Source organism: Chiloscyllium plagiosum, unplaced genomic scaffold (genome assembly GCF_037043375.1).
Source record: "Chiloscyllium plagiosum isolate Xiang-an unplaced genomic scaffold, Cpla_swu_hap1 HiC_scaffold_9, whole genome shotgun sequence".
Lineage (NCBI taxonomy): Eukaryota > Metazoa > Chordata > Chondrichthyes > Orectolobiformes > Hemiscylliidae > Chiloscyllium > Chiloscyllium plagiosum.
Window position 1 is genome coordinate 74,361,026 of NW_028270147.1, and position 26,120 is coordinate 74,387,145.

Here is a 26,120-nt window from a genome sequence, read left to right on the forward strand (position 1 = left end):
AGATTGTCTCTTTAATGGAAATGGTCATTGCCTGGTAGTTGTGTGGCGTGAATGTTATCCGCCAGCTATTGGCGCAAGCCTTGATGTTTTTATTTCCTGAATATATGGTGAATGAGATGTGACAGAGCATTGTCATTATGTTAAAATATGATACATGTCATTTTTACATATTAACAACTTCACTTCTTCTCATGACAGTTCATATATAAATGTTAAATCTTGTAATTGCTGCTGTTTAGTAGAATATCAGAAAGTGAATTGTTTTAACTCTTAAGGTACACAAAAGCCACACTACTGACATTGCAACAACAGTTTTTTAATGAAGCATTTTCTTAAGACAGCTGCCCTTTGTAATGAACTTCCAGCATTCCTGAAGCATTTAATTTATTTTAGAACTTGAGCTTTGATGTTAAAACAAGCACTGTCAGTAAAAACAACCATTACAGTGTTATTAGTCCTATAATTTCTGAACTGTTAAAATCCAGTATTAAATAAAAATATTTTAATCAATACTTTTGCTTACCTTATTTTTCCTTTAACCTAGGCCCTGCATTTGTTACACTAACCCATGTATATTATTTCGCCTAACTCTTTGATTTATATCCATTAGGTATTCATTTCTGAAGAAGGGTCACTGGACCCGAAATGTAAACTCTGCTTTCTCTCCACAAATACTATTTTTCTAGCAATTTGATTTGTTAAAGTTTTCCAGCCTATCTACTTAAAGGATTTGTCATCATAAAAAAAGAAAACACCATATGTTTAAATTTGTATCTTTGTATTTCTTCGTGCGCCCTCCCGGGACTCATCATCCATTTTTGGAGATGAGGGCACCATACAGGGTTTGATTGGACATTGGTTTGAATTTAGCTTCAGGAAATGTAGCCACAGTGGGAACCATGTAAGAAGCAACCAAGGGTGTTCAGGATGCCCACTTGAAATAATGTGTTTACTGGATTGTAATAGGTTTTGACAGATGAAACTGAGTAACCAGTGAATTCCGCATTTGATTTATCACGATCAGGAAGTTCAGCAGCTTGCAAGTTGTAGTTCTGGGCGTGTGCTCTAGCAATATTTGATATTTCTCAACACAATTGATATTGTACTACTTCTAGTTTTCAGCTCATTCAGGAAGGTCCCATTAGCTGCTATAAATGATCGATGACACTTTGAAGACTGAACATTCTTTATATCATACACACCTAAAGCAGGAATAAACCCTGTCAAAATCCTGAATTCTCTCCCTAAAGCAATTGTAAGTGAACCTATAGCACGTAGACCGTCGTGGTTCAGGAAGACAGCTCACCATCACCTCCTCAAGGGCAACGTGTGCAATAAATGTTGGCCCTCTATCCAGGGACACCTATATCCCATGATTAAATTTGAAAAATCACTTTAAAGTTACCATTTTGTGCAGAAAATCTGTAAGCAAATTCTAGTTTTAGTTTTGATATAATGCTACTGTTATTTTCTTTCTCTCACATTTTTAAAGGCCTGCATAGTGTTCAAACAGAAATAAGCATACAGCTGTCTGAGCTGATAGTGTGAAAACATTTCAAAAACACCATAGCATTTACATCTGTAAAAACTGTGTGTATGTGTATTGACCAGCTCACTGCCTATTTCTAGAATTTTTGTTCTGGTTTCTGCTTTACATTAAGAACACACAACCCACCTTATTTTCAGTGTTAAATTTTAAAAATAGAATCACATTTTGTAGTAGTGGACATTCTTACAAGTTCTGGGTGTAAGTTGGCTCACTGAGCTGGAAGGATCATTTTCAGATGTTTCCTCACCACACTAGGTAACATCATCAGTGAGACTCTGGTGAAGCACTGGTGTTACGGCCTGCTTTCTATTTATGTGTTTAGGTTTCCTTGGGCTGGTGATGTCATTTCCTATAGTGATGCTTTTTCCTGTATTGGTGATGCCATTTCCTGTTCTTTTTCTCAGAGGGCGATCGATGGGATCTAAATCGATGTGTTTGTTGATAGGGTTCCGTTTGGAATGCCACGCTTCTAGGAACTCTTGTGTATGTCTGTTTGGCTTGTCCTCGGATGGATGTGTTGTCCCAATAAAAGTAGTGTCCTTTTTTATCTGTATGAGGAGCGAGTCCAAACTCTCTAATTCTTACAGGTGACTGACTGTTGAAATCTGATTCCGAATGTGGATTTATTGAAATCTACAAGTAATTCAAACCTTATTTGTATTCTGTTTCTCAGAATTGTGCCACTTCCCGACCATCAAGCTCTTTGACCAGCTCCAGACCTGCTAGTTCACCTGTGACAGGGTCGGAGAGCCTTGCTAAAGATGATGGGTTACAGGTTACAGATGGACTCAACCTGCAAGGCATTTGCAAAATGTCCTTCTATGACAACAGTGTTGTATATGAAAATCCAGCCGCTGAGAATGAGAGTAAGTTTTATTTTATCTGTGTTCTGAGTTGTAACTGTTGTCTATCTATTCACAATATCTGTCACAAATGTCAAAGAGATTTCAATGTGAGGTGTTCAGAGTATTAACTTAGTCAGTGAAAGCAATCTTCAATATTTGTGAGAAGTGGGAATCAAAAGCTACCAATCTATTTGCCAATTGTTACCGTATACTTGCTATGAGGAGTTATATAGATTGTTTTGTATGAATCATCAGGTAGCGAGGGATAGATAAACTATATGCTATTGAGGAGACTGTGGCTGATCAGATGGTGAGTAATATCAGAGTTCATATCAAAGAATGAATGGTGTCAGAAATGATAGTCGTACCATCATGAAAGAACTATAGAGCACTTGCAGTGCAGAAGAAGGCAATTCAGCCCATCATGTCTGTGCTGGCTCTCTATAAGAACAGTTCAGCTAATTCCATTCTCTATCTTTTCCCCATAGCCCTTTAGTCATTTCTTCTCCAGATAATGTTCCATTTCCCTTTTAAAAGTGACAGTGGAACCTCCCTCTGCCTCACGATCAGGCAGTGTAGATCTTAGGCTCTTGCTCTTTATTTTAATACCACCATTGCTTCTTTTGCCAGTCACCTTAAACCAGTTCCTGATCCTTCCATATACGAGAATAGTTTTCCCCATCGACTCTGTCTAGACCCCTCATGATTTTGAATACCTCTATAAAACCATTTCTCAACCTTCTCTTCTTCAAGGTAAATAGCCCCAGTTTCTCCACCTTATCTAGGGTATTGATGTTTTTCATTCCTGTGAATCTTTTCTGTACTCTCTCAAATGCCTTCACATTCTTCTAAAGTGTGATGCCCAGACTAGATGCACTGCTCCAGTTGAGGCTGAACCAGTGTTTAATGCAGGTGTAACATCATTTCCTTGCTTTTATAGTCTGTGCCTTTATTTATAAAGTTGAGGATCCATATAATTAGTTAAAACTCTGTTAACTTGCTTTGTCAATATCAGGATTTAAAATAGATATAATCTGAGAGCAACCTGGCAAACACTCATACACAGTTCAATGCAGGAGTCAGAAAGTTGCTGAAGAGATGCTCCACTCCTCTGTGTAGCGCTGTTGTATTCTTTACCAGTAGATTTGATCTTTTCCTTTCGGTGAATGTTTTTATTCCTGGACCACTTGTTCTGCTTTAAAAATGACTGCAAAAGTTGGGGATGGTTTATTCAGGAGTAGGTGAGTTTTTTAATGAACTGTTACGTATTGGTTACTGTGATTAACCTCTTTGGCTCTAAAACATGATCACGAGAAATGTGGAGACCTTGTACTTAAGAAACAAAATAAGTAAGTTGCATACATCTTTTCCTGTCTCTCTCTTTTACTCTTTTACAGTAACTCTATGCATAATCTCCAAATTTTATTCAAATTTAACTTGCTACCCAGCTTTTAAATCTCATTCATACTCTCAGGTTTGGACTTTACTGTCAAGAAATTGGTCAAGGCTCAAAAATGGTCAAGGGTATTGCAAAATGTAATGAGACTCACTCCTTACTTCTACTGCAGGCATCACCTGAGCTGTGTATTATCTGTTAATTTCCATGTTAGTTACATGCAGCCCATGTTCTACACTGTATGCCTAGCGATAGATACATGCATGTATCTGATCTTTCATCTTCTGTATGACATTTTTGGAAAGAATAAGAGAGGGAAAGAATGTCCCTTTGAGGAAGGAATAAATACTTTTTAAGTGAAAGAAATTGGCATGTGATGTTGGAATGTGCTTCAACAGAACTTGCACTGCTTAAAACTAGCCTGCACTTCTCAGAGTCAGCCTGAACCTCTTAAAAGGTTGGTGCATTCTAGGTGGCACAGGTACTGGAAGAGAATGCAGAGGAAGATGCGAGCCAGAAGAATGCTGAATTTTGGTACAGTAGAAGAGTTGACAGTACTTTATGTTACTGTGGTGATGTCCTGGTGGAGAGGTAATCAATTCTTTACATAGTGTGGATCACAAGGCCTGCCGGACTGTGCAAAGGCAGTGGCAAAAGGTAGCTATGAAGGTCAGCTGCCAAGCCCTGAGGGCCTGGTTACAAGACATCACTTGAATGTTCCAGGTCACTGAATACATCTTCAGCACTAACCACACAATGGGGTTGAATCTAAACTTGCCTGTCAAATGGACTGGCAAGCCATTCGCTACAGAAAGGATGAACAAGACTAAAACTTGACAACAGCTTACACATCAGAAACATCTGGGCTTCGCAAGTCCGAAAAGATTGGGACAGCTAGCCCATGTTCTGGTCAAACAACAGCCTGACACATGGGTACTTAGCAAATTATGCCAGACTCTCCATCACCATCCCTGGTTAGGTATTGCCCATTGGCAGAGCAGATGGTGGCACAGTGGTATAGAGTCAGGAGGGAGGGTCTCTGGCTGATCCTCAATATTGACTCTGGACGCCTTTAAGACTCATGGTATTGTGCCAAACACTGGCAAAGAAACTTGCTGATAAATGCCTAATGTCTTCCTTCACCTGATGTCTCAGTGCACCTCCAGATGCAGTAACTCCTGCACCTTCTTGGTCATTTTCATGGACAGCACACGGACAAAGACTACTGTGCCAGAGTGGGACTCCTGAGACTCACAGAGCGGACCACCACAGCACAAATCAGTCCCTTATGAGGTGAAAGACTGCCACCAGTATAAACAGATAGTTTATTTTGGCCAAGGGCAGGCTGGGTTCAGATTCTATTACTGCAAGTGATCAGTACAAACATAGTCTTTAGAAAGTCCACCGATCAGCAAGCATGATCACAATCACATCAGGCTCCAGAAGGAAGGAACACATCTAACTTTAACCCCATGACCTTTCTACAATATGGAGTGCCTGATTTCCAAAACCTTTCCACATTCCTCCCCTAGTGCACATCATTAATATGTTTTAAAATATGAGCTGAATTAAGTTTTTGCAAAAGGATGTTCTGATTGTATGTAAACAAAGTGAAGAGCCAAAAAAAGTTCAAAACAGCAAATCCTTGTGGAAACTACCAACAAAATCTGACTCCGTGGTTAGCAGCCTGCATTGTGCTCGAGCTAACTTTCGATCACCCCTTCCTGATGTCTTCCTTCATGGGTTCACGTCCTTTCCTTACCCATTCCAGCTCCGAACTGCAATTAAGTGTATGTTCTTGTTTTAACTGAAAACAGAAGGATTTTCCTATTAAAAAAAAGTGAAAGTGACTACTCAATGAGGAAGAAAGATTGGAATGCCTCCTGAACCTTCACCATAAAGGTATGCGGCATGAAAAACGGACCCTTCGGTCCAACTCATTCATGCTGACCAGATATCCTAAACTAATCTAGTCCTATTTGCCAGTGTGTGGAGTTGACCACTGATTTCTGTAAGTTAAGAATAGTAGGTAAAATTTAGCTATCAATCTAAAACTTAACAAAATACAGGCAGGAGTAGACCATCAGAGTCTTTGTCTTTGTTTGACTATTCATTAGGATTTCATGGTTGACCTTCTCCCACATTTCCAACTACTTCCTAGTGTACAGCATCCAAACATCTATCCATCCATATCTTCTGTAGTGTTGTGTCATGCTTTATTTAGCAGCACACTCACCTCTGCGCTACAAGTTAAAGATCCTACTCTGCAACCTGAGAACAACGATCTTGGCTGACATTGCAGTGGAGTGCTGCACTGTTTGAGGCACCATCTTTCAGTTGTAATGTTAAACCAAAGCCCTAGTGACCTGCTTGGGTGGATGCCAAAAATCCCACAACATTATTTCAAAGAAAAGCAGAGGAGTTTTTTTCCAGTGAGTTATACAATTCAGTTCACACCACAAAACACGATGATATAATTGTCACATTGCTGCTTGTCAGAGTATGCAGTGTGCAAATTGGCTGCTGTGTTTCTTACATTACAACATTTCAAATGTACATTGGCTGTAAAATTCTTTGAGATGTCCAGAAAGCATGATTTATAATTACAAGTTGTTTTTTTCTTTATTAATATGCTTGATGACCAAGCATCCACTCTGGATTAGAGTTTTCCAAAGTTTTACACCCCTCTGTGTGAAGTGGTGTCTCCTCATCTCTCTTGTAGATGGCCAACTCTTTCCTTTTGTGACCGTGAACCTTAATCCAGATACCTCAGCCAAGGAAACATACTCCCACCATCGATTCTATCAAGCACTAAATTAACAATGCAGATGCTTGGAAGATCTTTCTTTACTCGTTATCATGTGTTCTGTTTCTTCTGACTAGGGTTTGTATAAAATGTCATTTTATCCTACTTTTACTCATCAATCGCATCCTTTTTAAAAGTTGATTATAATTCAATTATCATGATCCTCATGTGAGTCGATTTAACTTTATTATCCTCTATTGAGTACAGGAGTTGGGAGGTCATGTTGCGGCTGTACAGGACACTGGTTAGGCCACTGTTGGAATATTGCGTGCACTTCTGGTCTCCTTCCTATCGGAAAGACGTTGTGAAACTTGAAAGGGTTCAGAAAAGATTTACAAGGATGTTGCCAGGGTGGAGGATCTGAGCGACAGGGAAAGTTTGAACAGGTTGGGGCTGTTTTCCTTGGAGCGTCGGAGGCTGAGGGGTGACTTTATAGAGGTTTACAAAATTATGAGGGGCATGGATAGGATAAATAGGCAAAGCCTTTTCCCTGGGGTTGGGGAGTCCAGAACTAGAGGGCATAGGTTTAGGGTGAGAGGGGAAAGATATAAAAGAGACCTAAGGGGCAACTTTTTCACGCAGAGGGTAGTACATATATGGAATGAGCTGCCAGAGGATGTGGTGGAGGCTGGTACAATTGCAACATTTAAGAGGCATTTGGATGGATATATGAATAGGAAGGGTTTGGAGGGATATGGGCCGGGTGCTGGCAGGTGGGACTAGATTGGGTTGCGATATCTGGTCGGCATGGACGGGTTGGACCGAAGGGTCTGTTTCCATGCTGTACATCTCTATGACTCATTGATCTAAAATCTAAGATGATCATTGTTGCCTTTCTCTAATTTCTTTCTTCAGCCCCTGTGTCTTGATATATCGAATGCAGCGCTCAAATTGTAGTTTCACTGCTGTGATCAGATTTGTATTTTAAATTCCATTCTTGTGTCTACTTACTGCGTGAAATCTAAGTTACAAATATTTCATCTCTTAAATGCCATGTTCCGTTACATCTCCTCTAACCTTACACAGTAGTTTTGGATACAACATCTAAGTTAAATGAGCGAAATTTGTGGCAGACCAGACTCAAAGTCCGGTGAGGAGGATCTCAACCTCGGGAGCATCTCGCTCCATCGTTATGCTTTTGACAACGGAGTGGGAAGTGTTTCTCTAGACAGCGGCAAGCTGTCAGTTAAGGGCAATTATTGTTTGTTAAACATCTGATTGATAGCCCAACTCACCTCATTAATATTCAGTATTCCATTTTACTAAACAAGCTAGACATTGAGAAAATTCACCATGGAAACCAGAGCAGGAACTTGGCAGGTTCAGAACACCACTCCGTGAAGGACCTCCATGAATCCTATGACCAAGCAGCATCTGGGGGCATGATCAACTGGCACCAGCCATGTGCCCACTCCCCCCCATCCTCAATTATTGGCATCCAGCATTTGTCAACTCCTCCTGATTATCGTGGCACCTCCTCTGATCTAGCTGTTAGTTATGTTAGGAAGCACAGACCTGCGTTGCAGGGATGCATCTGTACCTAACATCAAAAGGGACACTCTGTACTCAGCAGGGACAGACATCCAGCTCAAAGACTGGACAAAGCAGCACCTCGAGGTTGCTTGCTTGCTGTTTTCACACAGGCTCACTTAGCGCCTGCCTATTCACAGCCTTACAGCATCCCCACCCTCCCATTGGCTTTTCCATCAGAGCCAGGGACACTGTACTGCTCTATTTGTCTTCTTTGGTACACAGTCACACAGACAGGCTGTTTGTCATGCCTGGGGATCAGCTTGCTGTATGGCACAACAACATGTTAATCTAACAGCACATGCCAACTGCTTGCATGGCAAGCACACCCTTTTCAATTTCATGGCTCCCCCCTCCCCAAATGTTGGAAACTGATGGAGGCCAATCCTCTGTCCAACCAAATTTAGGAGGGGGATGGGGGTTGGTGTGCTGTTATACAATCATAGATTCTCACAGTACAGAGACAGATCCTTTGGCACAACCAGTCCATGCTGACCATTTGGCTAGGATGAGCCTGGTACTGTCAGTGCCGAGGTTTAACCACAGTCAGTTGTCCACTTGGAAGGTTCATGACAAGGGGACCTGTCAGGAAATCCAGGGAAGTGGGGAATGGTCATTCCTGCAGGATCAACAGCAGCAGTCATGGCAATCGTGTATTGTCAGCTGGGGAACTGCAAAGACTGTAGTCAGGAATCTGGGTCGTATTGGCAAAACAAAATACTGCGGATGCTGGAAATCTGAAACAAAACCAGAAAATTCCGGAGAAGCTCACCAGGTCTGGCAGCATCTGTGAAGGAGAAACAGAGTAAACGTTTTGAGTCCCAATGTGACTTTTCTTTAGAACGCTTCTCCAGCATATTCTTTTTTTTTTGTCTGGTTATGGTCTGTTCATCAAAGTCAGAGATCTGCGGCACATATAGTCCTGGGCGTATTTCTGTCACTGGGGAGGCTACAAGAGTGGTGTGTAAGGCTGGTGAGGGATCATTGCCAATGGGGGTGAGGGAGTCTAAGCTGAGGGGTTCCAAGCAGAGGCATTTACAGAGATGGGGGTCAAGTACAGTGATGGGGGAATAGAATATATACACAGCGGCAGAGGGCATTGTAGGATAACAGCGGTGGGGTAAGTAACCACCATCATTGCCTCTGCAGGAGGAGTGCAGAAGGGAAGGTTAGTCATCTGTAAGGTGGATGATCAGGGTTGAGGGTCAGGGAGGTGGTTCTTCATATTGGGGTATGGGCAGAAATGGACTGTCAGGGGAGAGGGAGATCTGTAGGCTCAGGCTCAGGGGTGGGGGGTGTGGGGTTACCTGGTGACCAGGCAAAGCTGACAGTGTTCACCATGAGCTGCTTTTCCTGTCAACACTTGCTGTTCTCTAGAGGTTATTTGCTGCTAGACAAAAGCTGGACTGCATCCAGAGTGGATGGAGTCAGTGTTAGCAGGACGGCTGAAAGCGTGGGATCTACATTTGCTGGACAGTAGGGCGTAGAAGGAACGAATGGATGAGGCAGCCATTCGCAAACTCCAGCTACGTTCGAGTGTGATAATCATTTCATCACCCATTTGCTATGTATGCAGAGTAAAGGTGCTGTTCAAAGAAGGCAAATTGAACATGGCATCTCAATGATGTGAAATTGGTAGCAATGATGCTAAAATAGGCCGATTCTGACCAAAGGTGAATCATGGTCAGTGTGACTTCCAAGGATTCTGTGGGGCTGCAGACCATTGCTATGTCAAGTTTAACAATGGTCTTTACTGAATGCAGTGAGACATTGAACGGTTGATCTGGGTCTGGAATAGGAAAGGGTTTGTACCCCAGCAGGCATGCCCTTTTTGATGTAACTGCTGGTCACTAAGCTGGCACAGGATTGTTACCCAATTACTGCCCATGTTCAGGCTGGCACTGAATGAATGATGGAGACATGGTTGTCATTATCAGGGTGCTGCATGCCTCACTGTCTGGAGAAATGTGTGCAGCCTTCAACTGCGGGCTGTGAAACTGATGACTCTTCTGAGGCTGGTGAACCTGTTTTGCTCCTCGTGTTCCCAATGGAGGTTATTCCACTGAGTGCCCTACGCCTTGCAGCTCCAGACAGTAGGACGTGCAGCACCCTAAAAATGAGGTGACATGTTGGTAACTGGGGCTACCTTGGATGCAGGAGGACTGGGGCTGGCAGCAGGCAGCCACAGGAGGACCAGAATTTGCCAAGCCTGACTACGTTTTCTGAGACACAGTGCTGACTCAGGCTCCATATGTCCTGGACACTGTGCTAGATGCTAGGCAGGAGCTTCAGGACTGCAGAAACTGGAGGCCATGCTCTCCTGGTGCCAGTGAAGGTGACAGCTGTTTTGAACTCCTGTGATGACTGGCTCCTCCTTGCAGTGGCACGTGAGCTGTGGCATTTGCCAGTCGTGCGCTGACAGATACAAATCAGAATGGTGCCCATGGTATGAAAGTGCACAGGTTCATTTTGTTTCTCAATGACGAGGTCAGTGCTGCTGCCTGGGCAGTAGGACTGAGGAACATCGATGGGTTTCACCATCAGCTGCACACACACGTGGCACTGAGAGGGCCATATCGTGCAGAGCTTATCAACAGGGTTTCTATTTTGTTAATGTTCAGCTGATCTGTGATCACTGTTACCATTACCTGCAGGTGTCTCCCCACTAGCCTGCTGGCTGACTCCACTCCGACATCACGTACCTGATGTGTTTGAGAGTCCTGATACCTCACAAGGAGTACCCAGTGTGATCATTGTGTAACTCCCTGACTGATGCAGAGCGCAGATAAAATGTTTCCCATGCCGCAATCAGGGGCAAACTGAAGTAATCCACAGGAAGGACACCCATAGGGGAGTCCCATTTAAATGGCAAAGAGCAAGGGTATTCCCTGTGGCTCCATGGCCTGTCCCTGGCCTCCTTTCCTGCTAAACTGTAGGACTTCCTCTGCATCCAGCCTAATTCCTTACTGATTTCGGTGAGGACCTTTTCCTCCAGGAATCCAGTGGCGGCCTGCTGTCGCACAAACTCCAGTTGTCTGAAAAGACACCTCAACCATTGGATTTGAGCAGGAGGCAGTGAGGCCAGTCACAGCTCGTGCTTCCAGGGTTGTTGCCTGACTGTCTGCTACACAATTCAGTTCTTGTGCCTGGATTTGTTCTCAGAGGAAAGACAGAGGTCAACTTATCTCCAGAAAACATTGCAGTAGCCGCAGTAACAAATACAAGGTCTTAGAATTATAGTTACTGAAGACATCAGTACAACAACATTGTATACTTGAAGTGAAAACAACAAATACTAGAGATCATAATGGTCAGGCAGCATCCATGGAGAGGGTTTTGAGTCTAGATGATTCCTCATCAGAGCTGAAGTGAAGCATGGAGGGGGCAGCATTTAAGACCATAAGAAATAGAAGTGGAAGTAAGGCCACTCCACCATTCAATCATGGGCTGATGGGCAATTCAACGCCATTTACCTGCATTCTCCCTGTATCCTTTAATTCCTTGTGAGATTAAGAATTTATCAATCTCTGTCTTGAAGACATTTAACGTCCCGGCCTGCACTGCGCTCCAAGGCAATGAATTCCACAGGCCCACCACTCTCTGGCTGAAGAAATGTCTCCTCATTTCCGTTATAAGTTGACCCCCCTCAAACTCTAAGGCTGTGCCCATGCTTCCTAGTATCCCTGCATGACGGAAATGAATTCCCAGTGTCCACTCTTTCCAAGCCAAGCATTATCTTCTAAGTTTCTATTAGATCTCCCCTTAATCTTCTAAACTCCAATGAATACAATCCCAGGATCCTCAGCCGTTCCTCATATGTTAGACCTACCATTCCAGGGATCATCTGTGTGAATCTCCACTGGACACGCTCCAGTGCCAGTATGTCCTTCCTGAGGTGTGGGGACCAAAACTGGACACAGTACTCCAAATGGGGCCTAACCAGAGCTTTATAAAGTCTCAGTAGCACAATGGTGCTTTTATATTCCAACCCTCTTGAGATAAATGACAACATTGCATTCGCTTTCTTAATCACGGACTCAACCTGCATGTTTACCTTTAGAGAATCCTCAACTAGCACTCCCAGATCCCTCTATACTTTGGCTTTACGAATTTTCTCACCGTTTAGAAAGTAGTCCATGCTTGTATTCTTTTTTCCAAAGTGCAAGACCTCGCATTTGCTCACATTGAATTCCATCAGCCATTTCCTGGACCACTCTTCCAAACTGTCTAGATCCTTCTGCAGCCTCCCCACTTCCTCAGTACTACCTGCCTGTCCACCTAACTTTGTATCATTGGCAAACTTCACTAGAATGCCCCCAGTCCCTTCATCCAGATCATTAATATATAATGTGAACAGCTGCGGCCCCAACACTGAACCCTGCGGGACACCGCTTGTCACCGGCTGCCATTCCGAAAAAGAACCTTTTATCCCAACTCTCTGCCTTCTGTCAGACAGCCAATCTTCAATCCATACCAGTAGCTCATCACGAACACCATGGGCCCTCACCTTGCTCAGCAGCCTCCCGTGTGGCACCTTATCAAAGGCCTTTTGGAAGTCTAGGTAGATAACATCCACTGGGTTTCCCCAGTCTAACCTACTTGTCACTTCTTTAAAGAACTCCAACAGGTTTGTCAGGCACGACCTCCCCTTACTAAATCCATGTTGACTTGTTCTAATCAGACTCTGCTCTTCCAAGAATTTAGAAACCCCATCCTTAATGATGGATTCTAGAATTTTACCAACAATCGAGGTTAGGCTAATTGGCCTATAATTTTCCATCTTTTGCCTTGATCCTTTCTTGAACAAGGGGGTTACAACAGCAATCTTCCAATCATCCGGGACTTTCCCTGACTCCAGTGACTTTTGAAAGATCTCAACCAACGCCTCCGCTATTTCCTCAGCCATCTCCCTCAGAACTCTAGGATATAGCCCATCGGGGCCAGGAGATTTATCAATTTTAAGACCTTTTAGCTTTTCTAGCACTTTCTCTTTTGTAATGGCAACCATACTCAGCTCAGCCCCCTGATTCCCTTTAATTGTTGGGATATTACTCATGTCTTCCACTGTGAAGAGTGATGCAAAGTACTTATTAAGTTCTCCAGCTATTTCCTTATCTCCCATCACTAGGCTTCCAGCATCAGTTTGAAGTGGCCCAATGTCTACTTTTGCCTGTCGTTTGTTTCTTATGTATTGAAAGAAACTTTAACTATCATTTCTAATATTACTGGCTAGCCTACCTTCATATTTGATCCTCTCCTTCCTTATTTCTCTCTTTGTTATCCTGTGTTTGTTTTTGTAGCCTTCCCAATCTTCTGATTTCCCAGTGCTCTTGGCCACTTTATAGGATCTCTCTTTTTCTTTGATAGATTTCCTGACTTTCTTTGTCAGCCATGGCTGTCTAATCCCTCCCTGGATAATCCTTCTCTTCTTGGGGATGAACCTCTGTACAGTGTCCTCAATTTTACCCACAAACTCCTGCCATTCTTGCTCTACTGTCTTCCCCGCTAGGCTCTGCTTCCAGTCTATTTTCGTCAGTTCCTCTCTCATGCCCTCATAATTACCTTTTATTTAACTGTAACACCACTACATCCGATTTTGCCTTCTCTCTTTCAAACTGCAGACTGAACTCTACCATATTATGATCGCTGCTTCCTAAGTGTTCCCTTTAAGATTTTTTATAAAGTCTGGTTCATTACATAGCACTAGGTTCAGAATAGCTTGCTCCCTTGTGGGCTCCATGACAAGCTGTTCCAAAAAAACCATCCTGTAAGCATTCCATGAATTCCCTTTCTTTGGATCCACTGGCAACATTATTTACCTAGTCCACCTGCATATTGAAGTCTCCCATGATCACCGTGACCTTGCCTTTCTGACGCACCTTCTCTATTTCCCGGTACATGTTGCGCCCCTGGTCCTGACCACTGTTAGGAGGTCTGTACATAACTCCCACTATGGTTTTTTTGCCTTTGTGGTTCCTCAATTCCACCCACACAGACTCCACATCATCCGACGCTATGTCATTCAGTGCCATAGATTTAATTTTGTTCTTAACTAACAAGGCAACCCCGCCCCCTCTGCCAACCTCCCAGTCTTTTCGATAAGTTGAAAACCCTTGGATGTTTAACTGTCAGTCCTGACCCCCCTGTAACCATGTCTCTGTGATGCCTACCACATCATAATCATTCACGATGATCTGTGCCATTAGTTCGTCTGCTTTGTTACGAATGCTATGAGCATTCAGGTAAAGTGCCTTAATGCTAACTTTCTTATCATTAGAGATATTGGAAGTCATAAGATGTCCTAAGTTATCCTTCCTTTTTGCTGCATTCCCAGTCTGCCTCAAGTTTAAATCTGCCTGCACACATGCTATCTTGCCGCTTATCTTTCCATTTAACTCCATACTCCCTGTTTCTTTCACTTTCCCTTCCCCCCCAACTCAGGAGTTTAAAGTCCTACTGACCACCCTATTTATCCTCTTCGCTAGGACATTGGTACCTGATCAGTTCAGGTGGAGACCATCCCAACGGTACAGATCCCCCCGGTTCCAAAACTGATGCCAGTGCCCCATGAAGTGGAATCCCTCTTTCCCACACCAATCCCTTAGCCACGTGTTTACTTCCCTAAAGGTATTTTGAGGTATTTGTAGTTGTAACAATAAAATCATTTTCGTTTGTAAAATTAAACTGGGAGTATTGGGAAGGGGGATAGTTCAGCGAATGTGACCAACGTGAAGCGCCTGCAGAGGGTTCACCTTCAGCTGTCCTGAAACCGATTTCCTTCCCCCGGACCGACTAATCATAGGTTTCCCTTTTTTTTTAATAAGAAATGAATTAAAACAACTTCTGGAAAAACTCAGGAGCTCTGCAGCACCTGTGCAGAAAAATTCAAAGTTAGCATTTCGAGATTTGCCGGTGTTGGACTGGGCTGGACAAAGTCAGCATTCCTGCTAATGGGTGGCATGGTGGCACAGTGGTTAGCACTGCTACCTCACAGTGCCAGAGACCTGGGTTCAATTCTCGCCTCAGGCAACTCTCTGTTGGAGTTTGCATATTCTCCCTGTGTCTGCGTGGGTTTCCTCCCACAATCCAAAAAAAATGTGCAGGTTAGGTGAATTGGCCATACTAAATTGCCCATAGTGTTAGGTGTAGGGGAATGGGTCTGGGTGGGTTGTGGGTCGGTGTGGACTTGTTAGGCCAAAGGGCTTGTTTCCACACTGTAAGTAATCTAATCTAAACTGCTTTTAGATGCAGTAAGCATCTGCACAGTATAAAACCAAACATAAGAAAGTCTGAATCTTACATATTTTTTGGCTAAGTCCAAGTTAATTTTAAGAGGGATTTCCTCCATGAGGCATAACACATTTTATCGCGGTGAATTAACAAACTCACCTCATTAACAACCATCCTGCCCCAAGGCATCCATTAACTTCAATTCTAGCCCTACCTCACAGCTTTCTGTTTCCAGAATAACTTGCTACTCAGTGGATATCTGCCAAAAGATTGGCATCCCATGTGTCCATGCCTCCTTTTGTCTGGCTGTACAGCAACCTTACAATCATCAGCAATTGCTGTTGCCCCTCACTGGCAACATCATGGTACAGCAAGCACACTGTCCACAGCACACATACTCCATCTCACCCTCACCCTCACCCTCACCCTCACCCTCACCCTCACCCTCACCCTCACCCTCACCCTCACCCTCACCCTCATTGCTATTTAACCACCACATCACGTAGTTTACCTGCTCGTGGTTACATCTTACCTGAACCCCCTCTAAGTCAGCACGACCCTGTTTCCAATACTCAGCAGAGAGACACAGCTTGTCATTGCCTGGTAGGGGTACATCACATACAAGCAAGCAGTCGAACAATTCCTAACATGAGCTTTTATTGGCAGTCGGTAATAGTAAATGCAAATAAAACCAATAGAGATTGAAGATTCCTCAGTTTCATCTGTTCTAGGTCACCCTTTCCCACTTTGATTACTCCAAGCAAGTTAAAATGGTGGGGTGTCTCAGGGTTGGACAGTGACTCCATCCTACCTCACTGGGTCAGCTTTAGCTCCCAGATTACACTATTTCTACTGAGAGTAAGGGGCCATGTGTGATAGCAAATAAATAGCTTTTCTAGTGTTTAATCAGTTCTTTGAACTTTAATGATGTGAATATGAATGGTAATTTGCTTCCAAGTATTAAAAATCTCACAATGTACTGTGGAAAGATTACTTCCTGCTGTGCCAGGGTCAACCACTTGGCAATATTAAACTTCTCCCTGTCACTTCTGTGTACAATAGAATTGGGTTCCTGTGTTGTTGTACAATGTTACGTCAGTGGGGGAACGACCTGAATACAGACCGAATATAATGCTGTGTAAAGTGGGCAGGCAGTGAAGGAATGCTGCAAGATTGCCTGAAGTATTAATGACAGGTGAAGAGTACCCAGGCTTGAACACCCAGGCCTGATCTTTTGGGGCAGAGGCAGGGGTAGCATTCTGTATCATTACCCAACCCCCCAAACAAAAACTGAATGCAAATTCAGCATATTGGGCACGTTCAGCTTAATTTGGAAATCCTAAGGTAGTGATCTCTCACTCCTTGCTTTGACAGGCTACAAAGTGGATCCAGAGTTAGTATTCACTGTGAGAATTGAACATTTCTACTCTCACATCACTGTTCTAAAGTGGTCCATTCCAAGTGACTGGCTTTTCAACAGCACTGTGATTGATAACGTTTGACACACTACAGTATTACCACTCTATTAGTGATTAAACACCAGCTTACATTCAATTTGTATTTGTATCTTCCCATTCACTCAATGTGGATGTTCTAGCCTTTTAATTTTCTCCAGGTTCCTGCTTTTAAACTTCCTGTTTGTGAGGCTGTGAAAGTCCTTCCATATGATTGGTTGTTTGGCAGCCTGATGACATCACAGCTGCTCTGGCCTGGGATGTCCCCAGTGAAGAATGTTGCAGTCTGTTGTCTTTCACTGCAGTGTGATAGAAGTGAAATCCTTATGTATCGAGAGATTTACTTTGTGTTAAGAGGTGAGCACAAGGCTTCACTACTGACTACCAAATGCTGCATGGAAAATACAAAGTTAAAACAGAATCCTGTAATTAAGCATGTCTTCATAGAATTGCACTGGGTTGGAAGATTATTGCATTGTTCCCTAGATAAATCTTCGAGCAAATGGAGTTACAGCACAAATGTATAGTATTATTATCACCATCAGTTGGCGTGTTCTGAAGATGCAATATTTATGGGGACGAACACCTTTTCATTTTTTTTTCTGTTTTCTGTGTATTTCTAGCGGTTGGCTAATTTTAATTCGGGAATGCCATTTTTGGAGCAACACACAAATAAATGTTCTACTAAAGTGATATTGCAACTTTAAAATTTTTAGAGCAATGCAGATCTGAATGATCCTGTTGGGGTTAACCAGAAACTGTGGGTGCTCTTGAATGCAGTCAGTCGCAGTGGAAAACATGGAAGCCAGCCCTAAATAGATGCAGCGGGAGGCTGCTTGTCAGATAAATCTCCTATGTTTAAGACAGAGACGGAATCAGGCCAATGGGATAAACCCACCTGCTTGCAGTGGGGTGACAATTAGGTCCGTTAATGAATTAATTGCCACCATTTATCTCAGAGCCAGGGATTTACCTGTGGCTTAGGAATTAAATGAAAGTTGTACGGTATCCTGTGCATCCCAGCCATCTCCCAGCAAACTCAGTTACATTAAGCAATGAGGTCCCCTGTAGTCAAGAATACTGTACCTGCTCGAGGGAGCTGGCATCAGGGGGCAGGGGAAAGGAGAAATGAAGTGTTGAAAATGGCCTCCCATCCCAGGATGCCCTCCCTGTGATTCCCATTCCCCACCTTTACTTGTGACTCCCAGGGTCCAGTGATGATCTCTGGCGAAGTCTTCAACATTACTAGTGATGTTGCTAAAAATGAAGAATAGCTGACCTCTAGCCAGCTGTCAGGAGAGAGATTTCTGATCCCAGAACTAAGTCCCTGAGAGGTGCTTCATTCGATTGGGTCTTCCCTATAAAAGTGACACATGTCTCTCTTAGGTCCTCCAGAATGCGCCACATGAAATCACGTCTTGTATTCTGAACATGCTGTATTAGTGAGAATTAATGTTGTTAAATGTTCCTCCCAGCAAATGCCTGTTGTTGAGGTCATAGAGTTTTGACATGTTTTATGCATGTATTTGGCACTGCAATTTCTGCCTTCATTTCTGAATGACCAGGTTCACCTATGACACAAAACCAATATGTCCCAGCTAGTCACCAACATTTATAACACAGGTCTGATTCCATATGTCATAGAGTTTCTTGGGAAGATCAAAGATCATTATGCTTATAGTTATTAAAATGTATGATGGTATGGAAGGCAATTACCTGAGATTTTTCATTAGTTCATATGTGAGTTTAATCAATTCCCTTAAGAAACCAATTCTAAGACTGCAATGCACAGCATAAAGCTGCCTGAGCAATGTAGCTGCATGTTAAATGTGTTTTGAATTATATCAGCGGTGAAAAAAATTGCATAATGAGGCGACAGTACAGCTAGAGGGGCTCTGTGGTATTCTAACACAGATGTACTACTATCAGAGGTTGTGGAGAGAAAATAGAGTATTTACAAAAATAAAATATGAAACTCATTTCCTATCCTTATTTGGGTTCTCCACACAATGCTCTGTTTCCCAGCTAAAACATCGATATGCTGACTGCTCAGACCTTTTTCCATGACCACACTTGAAGTGGCCATTACGAGAGACACAAGTGTGGTGAGTGGTCACTTCCTTCTCTGAGAAAAGCCAGTCTTCAGCTCTGTGCTACTCCCAATGTGGCCTGGTTCAGGAATGTGACACACACAGCAAATCAGAACCTTCTGACATTAGATACGGCATTGTTGTTGACAGTCTCCATTAATTTCATAGATGGGTTAGGAAGTACCGAGAGTAACAGATTATTAATCAAATGCAAGTTATTGCTATTGCTTTGAAAGATGTGAAGGATCTGCATTTATATCACAAGAATCACGATCTAAAGGATACCCAAAGGGGTTTTACAACCGATTAAGCAGTTTTGAAGTCAAGTTACTGCTGTAATATAGGAAATGGAGCTCCCAATTTACACACTGTAAATTCCCAGAAACAACAATTTGATCATGATTAGTTGATAAACTGTATTTTGTGACATTGATTAAGATAATTAGTTAGATGCCAGGATAACGCCTCTGTCTTACCTGCAGGATCTTGGTTATTGTTACCTCAGAAAAGTGACATCTCCAACAGAGCAGTGCTCCTTTAGTATTATATTGAACTATTGGCCTAGACTTTGTGATCCGTATGGTTATTGACTCCTTAGAGAAAATATGTATCAGCTAATCAAATACTAAGAGTTAAATAGCATCATAGATCACAGAAAGGCACAAGACCTATTTAATAATCCCCACTCCCCTATTTTTTCTCCACAGACTTTTTTCTTTTTCGGGTAAAGATCTAATTCCCATTGTAAAGAGATCACTTCACCCTATCAGGCAGGGGATCTCTGAATTATAAAAAAAAACTCTACTCCTTTTCCTTCTGAATTCTGTCTGAAATCTGTGGAAAGAACTTTTCATTTAAAAGATTTCATAAAATTATTAATTGATTTAATCCTTTTATACTTCTGATCACATCTATGAAATCCCACCTCTGCTTAAAGAAGAACAATCCCAGATTCTCTTGTTTTGGCTATTCTAGGATATTTGTCAAAAAGTGTGGTGCTGGAAAATCACAGCCAGTCAGGCAGCATCCAAAGATCTGGAGAGTCAACGTTTTGAGCATAAGCCTTTCATAATTCCAGATGAATAGCTTATGCTTGAAATGTCAACTCTCCTATTCCTCGGATACTGTCTGACTGGCTGTACTTTTCCAGCACCACACATCTGATCTCCAGCATCTGCAGTACTCACTTTCTCCCTGTTCCATGATATTTGTTTATATTTTACCGGAAAAACTATTTTCAACATTTTCATTGCATTAGGTAATGGGGGGTCCATCTTGCTCTGACAATTTTTGCCAGGAAGTCTAGAAGCTCAGGTCAGAAAATCTCCTGACTTGATGGGTACATGGAAATGACCTCTGGACACATGGGTTTTTGCATCAGCAATATAAGGGTCTGATTGAGCCAAGTCTGCTGCCTCCAGAGGCAGTTCAGAGGTGGACAGGTGCCAAGGTGGGCTGATTAAAAGGCTGGACCCTGTTCTCTGATACTTCAACACAGTTTTATAAAAGCCTGTTAGACCCTCTTGCCCTCACCTCAATCCACTCACAAGGCACTTCTGTGTCGCCTTGCAGTCCATATGCCAGCTTCTATTGCCATTCAAATATACCAGCTTCAGGCAGGCATCAGGAGACACATGGAAATGAAAAAGGCTTCAAAGAGCTCTCACTCAAACATACTTGATGTAAAAAAAACCTCATTCGTGAAATATATTCAATGATTTAAATCACATCAAGTGGCCAATACATTGTATAAAGCAACAAATTTCTAGATGTTTTTAATCCACCCTGATCAGAGATTACATACCTCTGGAGCAGGTGGGACTTGAACCTGGGTGTCCTGAGTCAGAGGTAGAGACACTAACAGTGCACCACAAGAGCCCTGGAAACAAGCTTCTATTCAATAACCACACTAAAGACAGCAAATCCATGACTAGTCTTTTAAAATGGTCAAAGTGTGAACTCCGCCTCCTTGCTGAGGTAATTAATTTTGAACCTTTTGAAACTCAGCCAAGAATTCATAATGATTGAAAGTCGAACAACAACGCATGGGAAAATTGCGAGAATGGATTATGTATTTTTTCCACATTATACCAGATGGCGTGTCAATCAATGTAGTGTCACAATGTGTTTCTTTTTAACTCTAATTGACAGCTGCACTCAATTCCTTTCATTTTTAAAGGGCGTAGATTTAAATAAGTTCATTATGCTCAAACAGACCTTATCAGCTCTTCAAGGGCATTTAAATCTCCTTTATCAACTCATGACTCCAAACAGTGAATAAAGGCTCTAGGATCAGTGAAAATATTATCAGTTTGAACTCAACACAAATTTAAAATGGTCCTGCTCAGATTGGACTTCCTGCCTGTGTGATTCACCCCCTGTACGTTCCCCTTGCTGGTTAAAATTGGATATGACAGAAATAAAGGCAGAACCCTCTGTCTCAATATCCCAGCCGCCATTTTAAAGGCTTTGGAAGTGGATCAGATCTGCATTAAATCAGGCCCTGTTTTGGTATATCCAGATGTAAGTGACTACCTTTAAAATTTTGTTGCTAACATAACCTAACTAGTACATTATTGATTGGTAGGTACTTTGAGATGACTAGGATCAGAAAAGATACTTTATAAATGCCAGTTCTCTCTATTTCTTATTTTTTTCAGTGAGAAAGGGCAGGATAATCTCAGGATTTAAACCTATATTTCTTTAGGAGACGTCCTTGAATTTATTTTTGTCAGCAAAAGAAGAAAATTGAGAGAGAACGTGATCCAGGTCTTTAAAGATAAAGTGAGCAATGTAGATTTAATAGAGAGATTATTTAACTTCGCAATGTTGGTATAAATAGAAGACCTAGGCATAACATTGATCAGCTTCAACTGAAACCTGAGATTGGAACATATTTCCTTCCTCAGTGTCTGTGGACATACTGAGCTAACTCTTAAAACAAAAGAGTGGTTACTTTATGCCGATCAGCTCTTTTAAAGGAGATTAATGAAGACCTGGTTCAGAATGAAATTGCAAATTGTAAGCTTAAGCATAGATGATCAACTATCCCATCAGTGTTGTATGGTGCTATAGAAATTCTGTGTTGGGTTAACGAGTCAAAGAGAGAGCATCATTTAGACAGCACTTTATCACTTCATTCAGACGCCATCTGTTTAACTTCCATAATTCTTGTTTTACAGGTAAATACAGTATCCATTTTATACATTGCAAGGCACTACAATTAAGTAAACACCTAACTCCTCTTTCTTTGTGGGGTTGAGTGATGAAGGAGTGCAATGCAGGAAAATGAGGAACTCCTTGTTCCTCTTTAGATAGTGACACAGGATCTTTAAGGGCAATCTGAAACACTGAACAAACTGACACAACCTCAGCTTCGACATGCCCCATCCAATAGATGATAGCACTCGCAAACGGGGCTGAATAATGTAGATTGGTACATTAGATTAATATCGTGGAGGTTTGCTTGATTATCTTGAGAAGTGAGACCAGCAAAAGTTTCATACTGAGTTGTGTTATTTGAGGTTTCCCATGTGGTTATTCAATATTTGAAGGCTTAAAAAGTAGGCTGAAAGGAGTGCCTAACCCTGCAGATTGCACATGATCTTTTAATAGAATTTGGCAAAACGTCTACTTCTCACTGGATTTTTAAAAAATGTTTAACTGCGCATCACAGGTATTTATGCTTAGACTTCAGAGTGTAAACTAGATGCAGCAGCGGAGATGTATTGAATTGAATGTATTTGATTAAAGCGTACTCCATTGTAAAGAAAAATACAGTAGCATGACACTGGTTGCTGATTCCGTGAGAATACGCCCTGGGTGAAGTTTAATTTAGAAGAATCCCCAGGAATGACATGTACCACAAAAAAAACAATACAGTTTGAGAAGAAAAAAAAAGTTTGACCTCAGATTCGGTTTCCTAAGGGGACTGTTAAATTTAAGCCGAAGCTAGCTTTAAACTTCCCCTCTTTGTCAACCATTTAACAGCTGGTGCTCTCTGATTCTGGCATTAATTGCAGCTCAGTTACAGTAAATAAAGTGTGTCATGACCACTATGTATTCAGTGTTGCCACATTCACTCCATTTCCAGTACGTGTCCTATTCTTTGTAGAAAGGCACTTACCTTACGTGTTTATGTCCAAGCATAAAAATTAACGTGTAACGATGCAGTAATTTTTAGCACAGAAAAATGTGGGATTTCTGCAATTGGTAAAATGAAAATTAATACTTGCAGACCTGTTAAATATTTCCAAAACCTGCAGGAAAATGCACAAACCTATTGACATAAACGCTTTGCCAGCAAAGCCAATATCTTGTGGAGCAGTGTGCAGTCTGCTATTTTTATTTGGAATACCAAATATCAATTTGCGACATGATGTATAATTACTATGTATGCATATTTTGTCAAATCTAATAATGAAGTTTTGGAAATGGACCATTTATTTATAGGATGCACTGAGTAAACCAAATGAAAATGCCAGGCTTTCGGACATACAACAATATTAATTTGATGTAATTCAAAGCTTGCAGAGTTTCCACATTACATGTCTTTATATATGCTTTGTGGTTTTCTAATTTTGCAGACTGAAGAGTCAAAATATTTGTTTCCAAGTGGCAAGAAAAAAATTAACAGAATATGTATTTACTCACAGATGAGCATATTTATATGCAACTCTGTTAAATCCACCAGGAAAGAGAATCTTCAAAATAGGTGGAGAATTTGAGATGTAATCTGTGTACGTATAAGCATTTAAAAGATGTGGCATGATTATCATTGCAGAGAAAAATCCATAGTTTGGAGGCACAATATAAAGTACATTCATTCATCCCAGGAAAATACTTTATTCTACTGCCAGTCAAAAACAAATCAAAATTATCAGTGCTACTTTCTTTGGTTCAAATCTAAAATGCTGTCTGTAATTTATACACTTTTATCACAGACGAGATAAGTCTAAAAGACTTGTAGACTTGTACATGACACAGGAGGTTGTTTGGTTTATTGTATCTTTGGTGAATAATTAAACCCATGCTTCAGTTTCAAATATGCACTCTTTGCGATTGCCTCATTATACCTGGTGTCTCTCCCACCCTGTATTTGTTTTGAAATTCTTTTCTTATCTGACTCTTGTGACATTGTCACTCTAGCCCTGGAAAATAATTCCATTGGTGCAGGTAGATGAATCTGACATAGTTGAGAACTAACAGCATGTCAGACACTTTTTTTGCTATGGAAGGCTATAGATCAGAGAAGGGAATATGCCAGAGTTGGGTGGGTGACAGGGGAATAACATCCCTTTCTCCTCCATCGACAGGGGTAATAACTCCTGGCTCTCTGGGGAGAAATTGAAAAAGCAATAGCCATGAGCTGTGAAGCAATGCCTGTAGGAGAATTGAAAGTTAATGCTCTTCTTTATATTTTTGTCAGAAGTTGCACCTCAGTGTCATGGTTTCTGAACTACACGTAAATGTTATGCTCGCTTTGAAAATCCTTTCATGTTCCATGTTCCAATTTTTAAAGAAGGTGAATGGAAAGTGAACCTGGAGTGTGTCGGAAAAATAAACTGTGGCAGCAGGTTTCTCTTAGTTGAAAAGGACAAGGCCCTGTCACATCAGTCAGGCCGAGGGGGTCAGGGCAGAGCCTGTTGATGAGTGAGGAAAAAAGAAGTGAATTCATTCTGCTCCAGGCACTTTGTCAAGTGCCAGTAGCTTACTGTTGAAAACCAGTCACCCATCACTGTGTTACTGCCATGGGGGTCAATTCCTATGTATAAATCATGGACCTGTGTAGGTTTTGAAACTTATTGCAGTTACCAAGGAAATGAAACTAAGGAAAATGCTTCTGCCTTGATTGGTAGGACTCAAAATATCTTCCCACATGTTGCTGCTTAATAAAATGTATGGCTGTATTGATTCATAGAATCAAGTCATTAAAATGTGCAGTTTTGTTTATTGGAATGAAGCAATTAAATGGTTCACTTATGCCAGAAATAACCTTTTCTGATGAAAAACTATTGATTTTTTGCCACAGCTTTATAAGTGACAATGTTTTTGATTACTACTGACAAACCTCCTTAGAGTGTTAATTAAAAATGTACCAGATGAGCAGGTGCAGGAGATCATTAAGGAATGTGAGTACTACAGACTCACAATACATTTTTTTTTAACTTTACATAATGAATAGGGCACCAGAGAAAACAACAACTTCATCAGCAAAATTATTATCTTCACAATTTAAATATCATTAATTCCTTTACCCTGAGTAACAAAGCAACTTGCCTTTAAATTATCATGTAATATTTGTTATAAGTATTTACTTGCCATCATATAGATTCAGTTATATTGCTTAAAATGCTTCTTACTGCAGTTGCTTAATGACTTGCTTCAATGTACTTACTCTTTCTTGGTTACTGATCTTACTCAATTTGAAAGAAGGTTTAAAGATTAATACATAAAAGATTACAATGAATGCTGTTGAAAGCATTAATTATGATTTAAGCATTACAAAAATTATGCATTTTTTTCTCTTGTCCTTTGTACTTCCTTGTTAACCTGTAAAATTTAAAAACATTTCCTTTGCACCAGAGGAATACAGGACACAAGTACAGTCCTGAATAAACAGCTCTGTTAATATAATAGTTCTGATCACAAGTAGCAGGGTCTGTTGTTGCAACATTTTTTTTCCAAAATTTAATATAACCTTATTTAATATAATGCAGGGTTTATCAAACTCTGATTCTGTGAAACTTTATTCATATGTTGAAAATGATTATATGCAAAACATTTCCTTTAATCACCGAAACATTGCAGTGCATGTGAGAGACAAGAGGCTCATTTCATGTATATTCAAAGACAGAATCAGAAGTGGGCATGCTAGCAGTTTTCTGATATTGGCTGCCACATCAACTTATCATCATTGTTCTAATTCTGTGCAATTTTGAAGGAGGGATCATGGCTGCTAACAATGATGGGTGTAGCAATTAAGCTTATTAAATTACCCATTTAGGACAGTGACCAGAATTTTCCCAATGGCACGCAGATCCCTCCTCCTGATACTGTTGAGGTGAAGCCTGACCAGGTCATGGTGGTTGCCTCCAGTTAGCAGGCCAGGGAGGGCTAAAATGCCTCATTGACTTTACAATCTGACACCACCCACTCCACTACCTCTGTCACATTGTAAATGTGATATAATAGAAAACTGTAAAAGAACAGCAAGGTCA

The 26,120-nt window shown here is 41.4% G+C and overlaps 1 protein-coding gene across 2 annotated transcripts in view; it reads left to right on the forward strand.

The window, feature by feature from the left end:
- LOC122554545 (adhesion G protein-coupled receptor D2) overlaps nt 1-26,120 on the forward strand; it is a 308,358-nt gene that overhangs the window by 175,933 nt on the left and 106,305 nt on the right. For both annotated transcript variants that reach the window (XM_043699743.2, XM_043699744.2), the window contains one exon: nt 2,223-2,415. In XM_043699743.2, the coding sequence (XP_043555678.1) occupies nt 2,223-2,415 (193 nt within the window). The remainder of the gene's footprint in view (nt 1-2,222; nt 2,416-26,120) is intronic.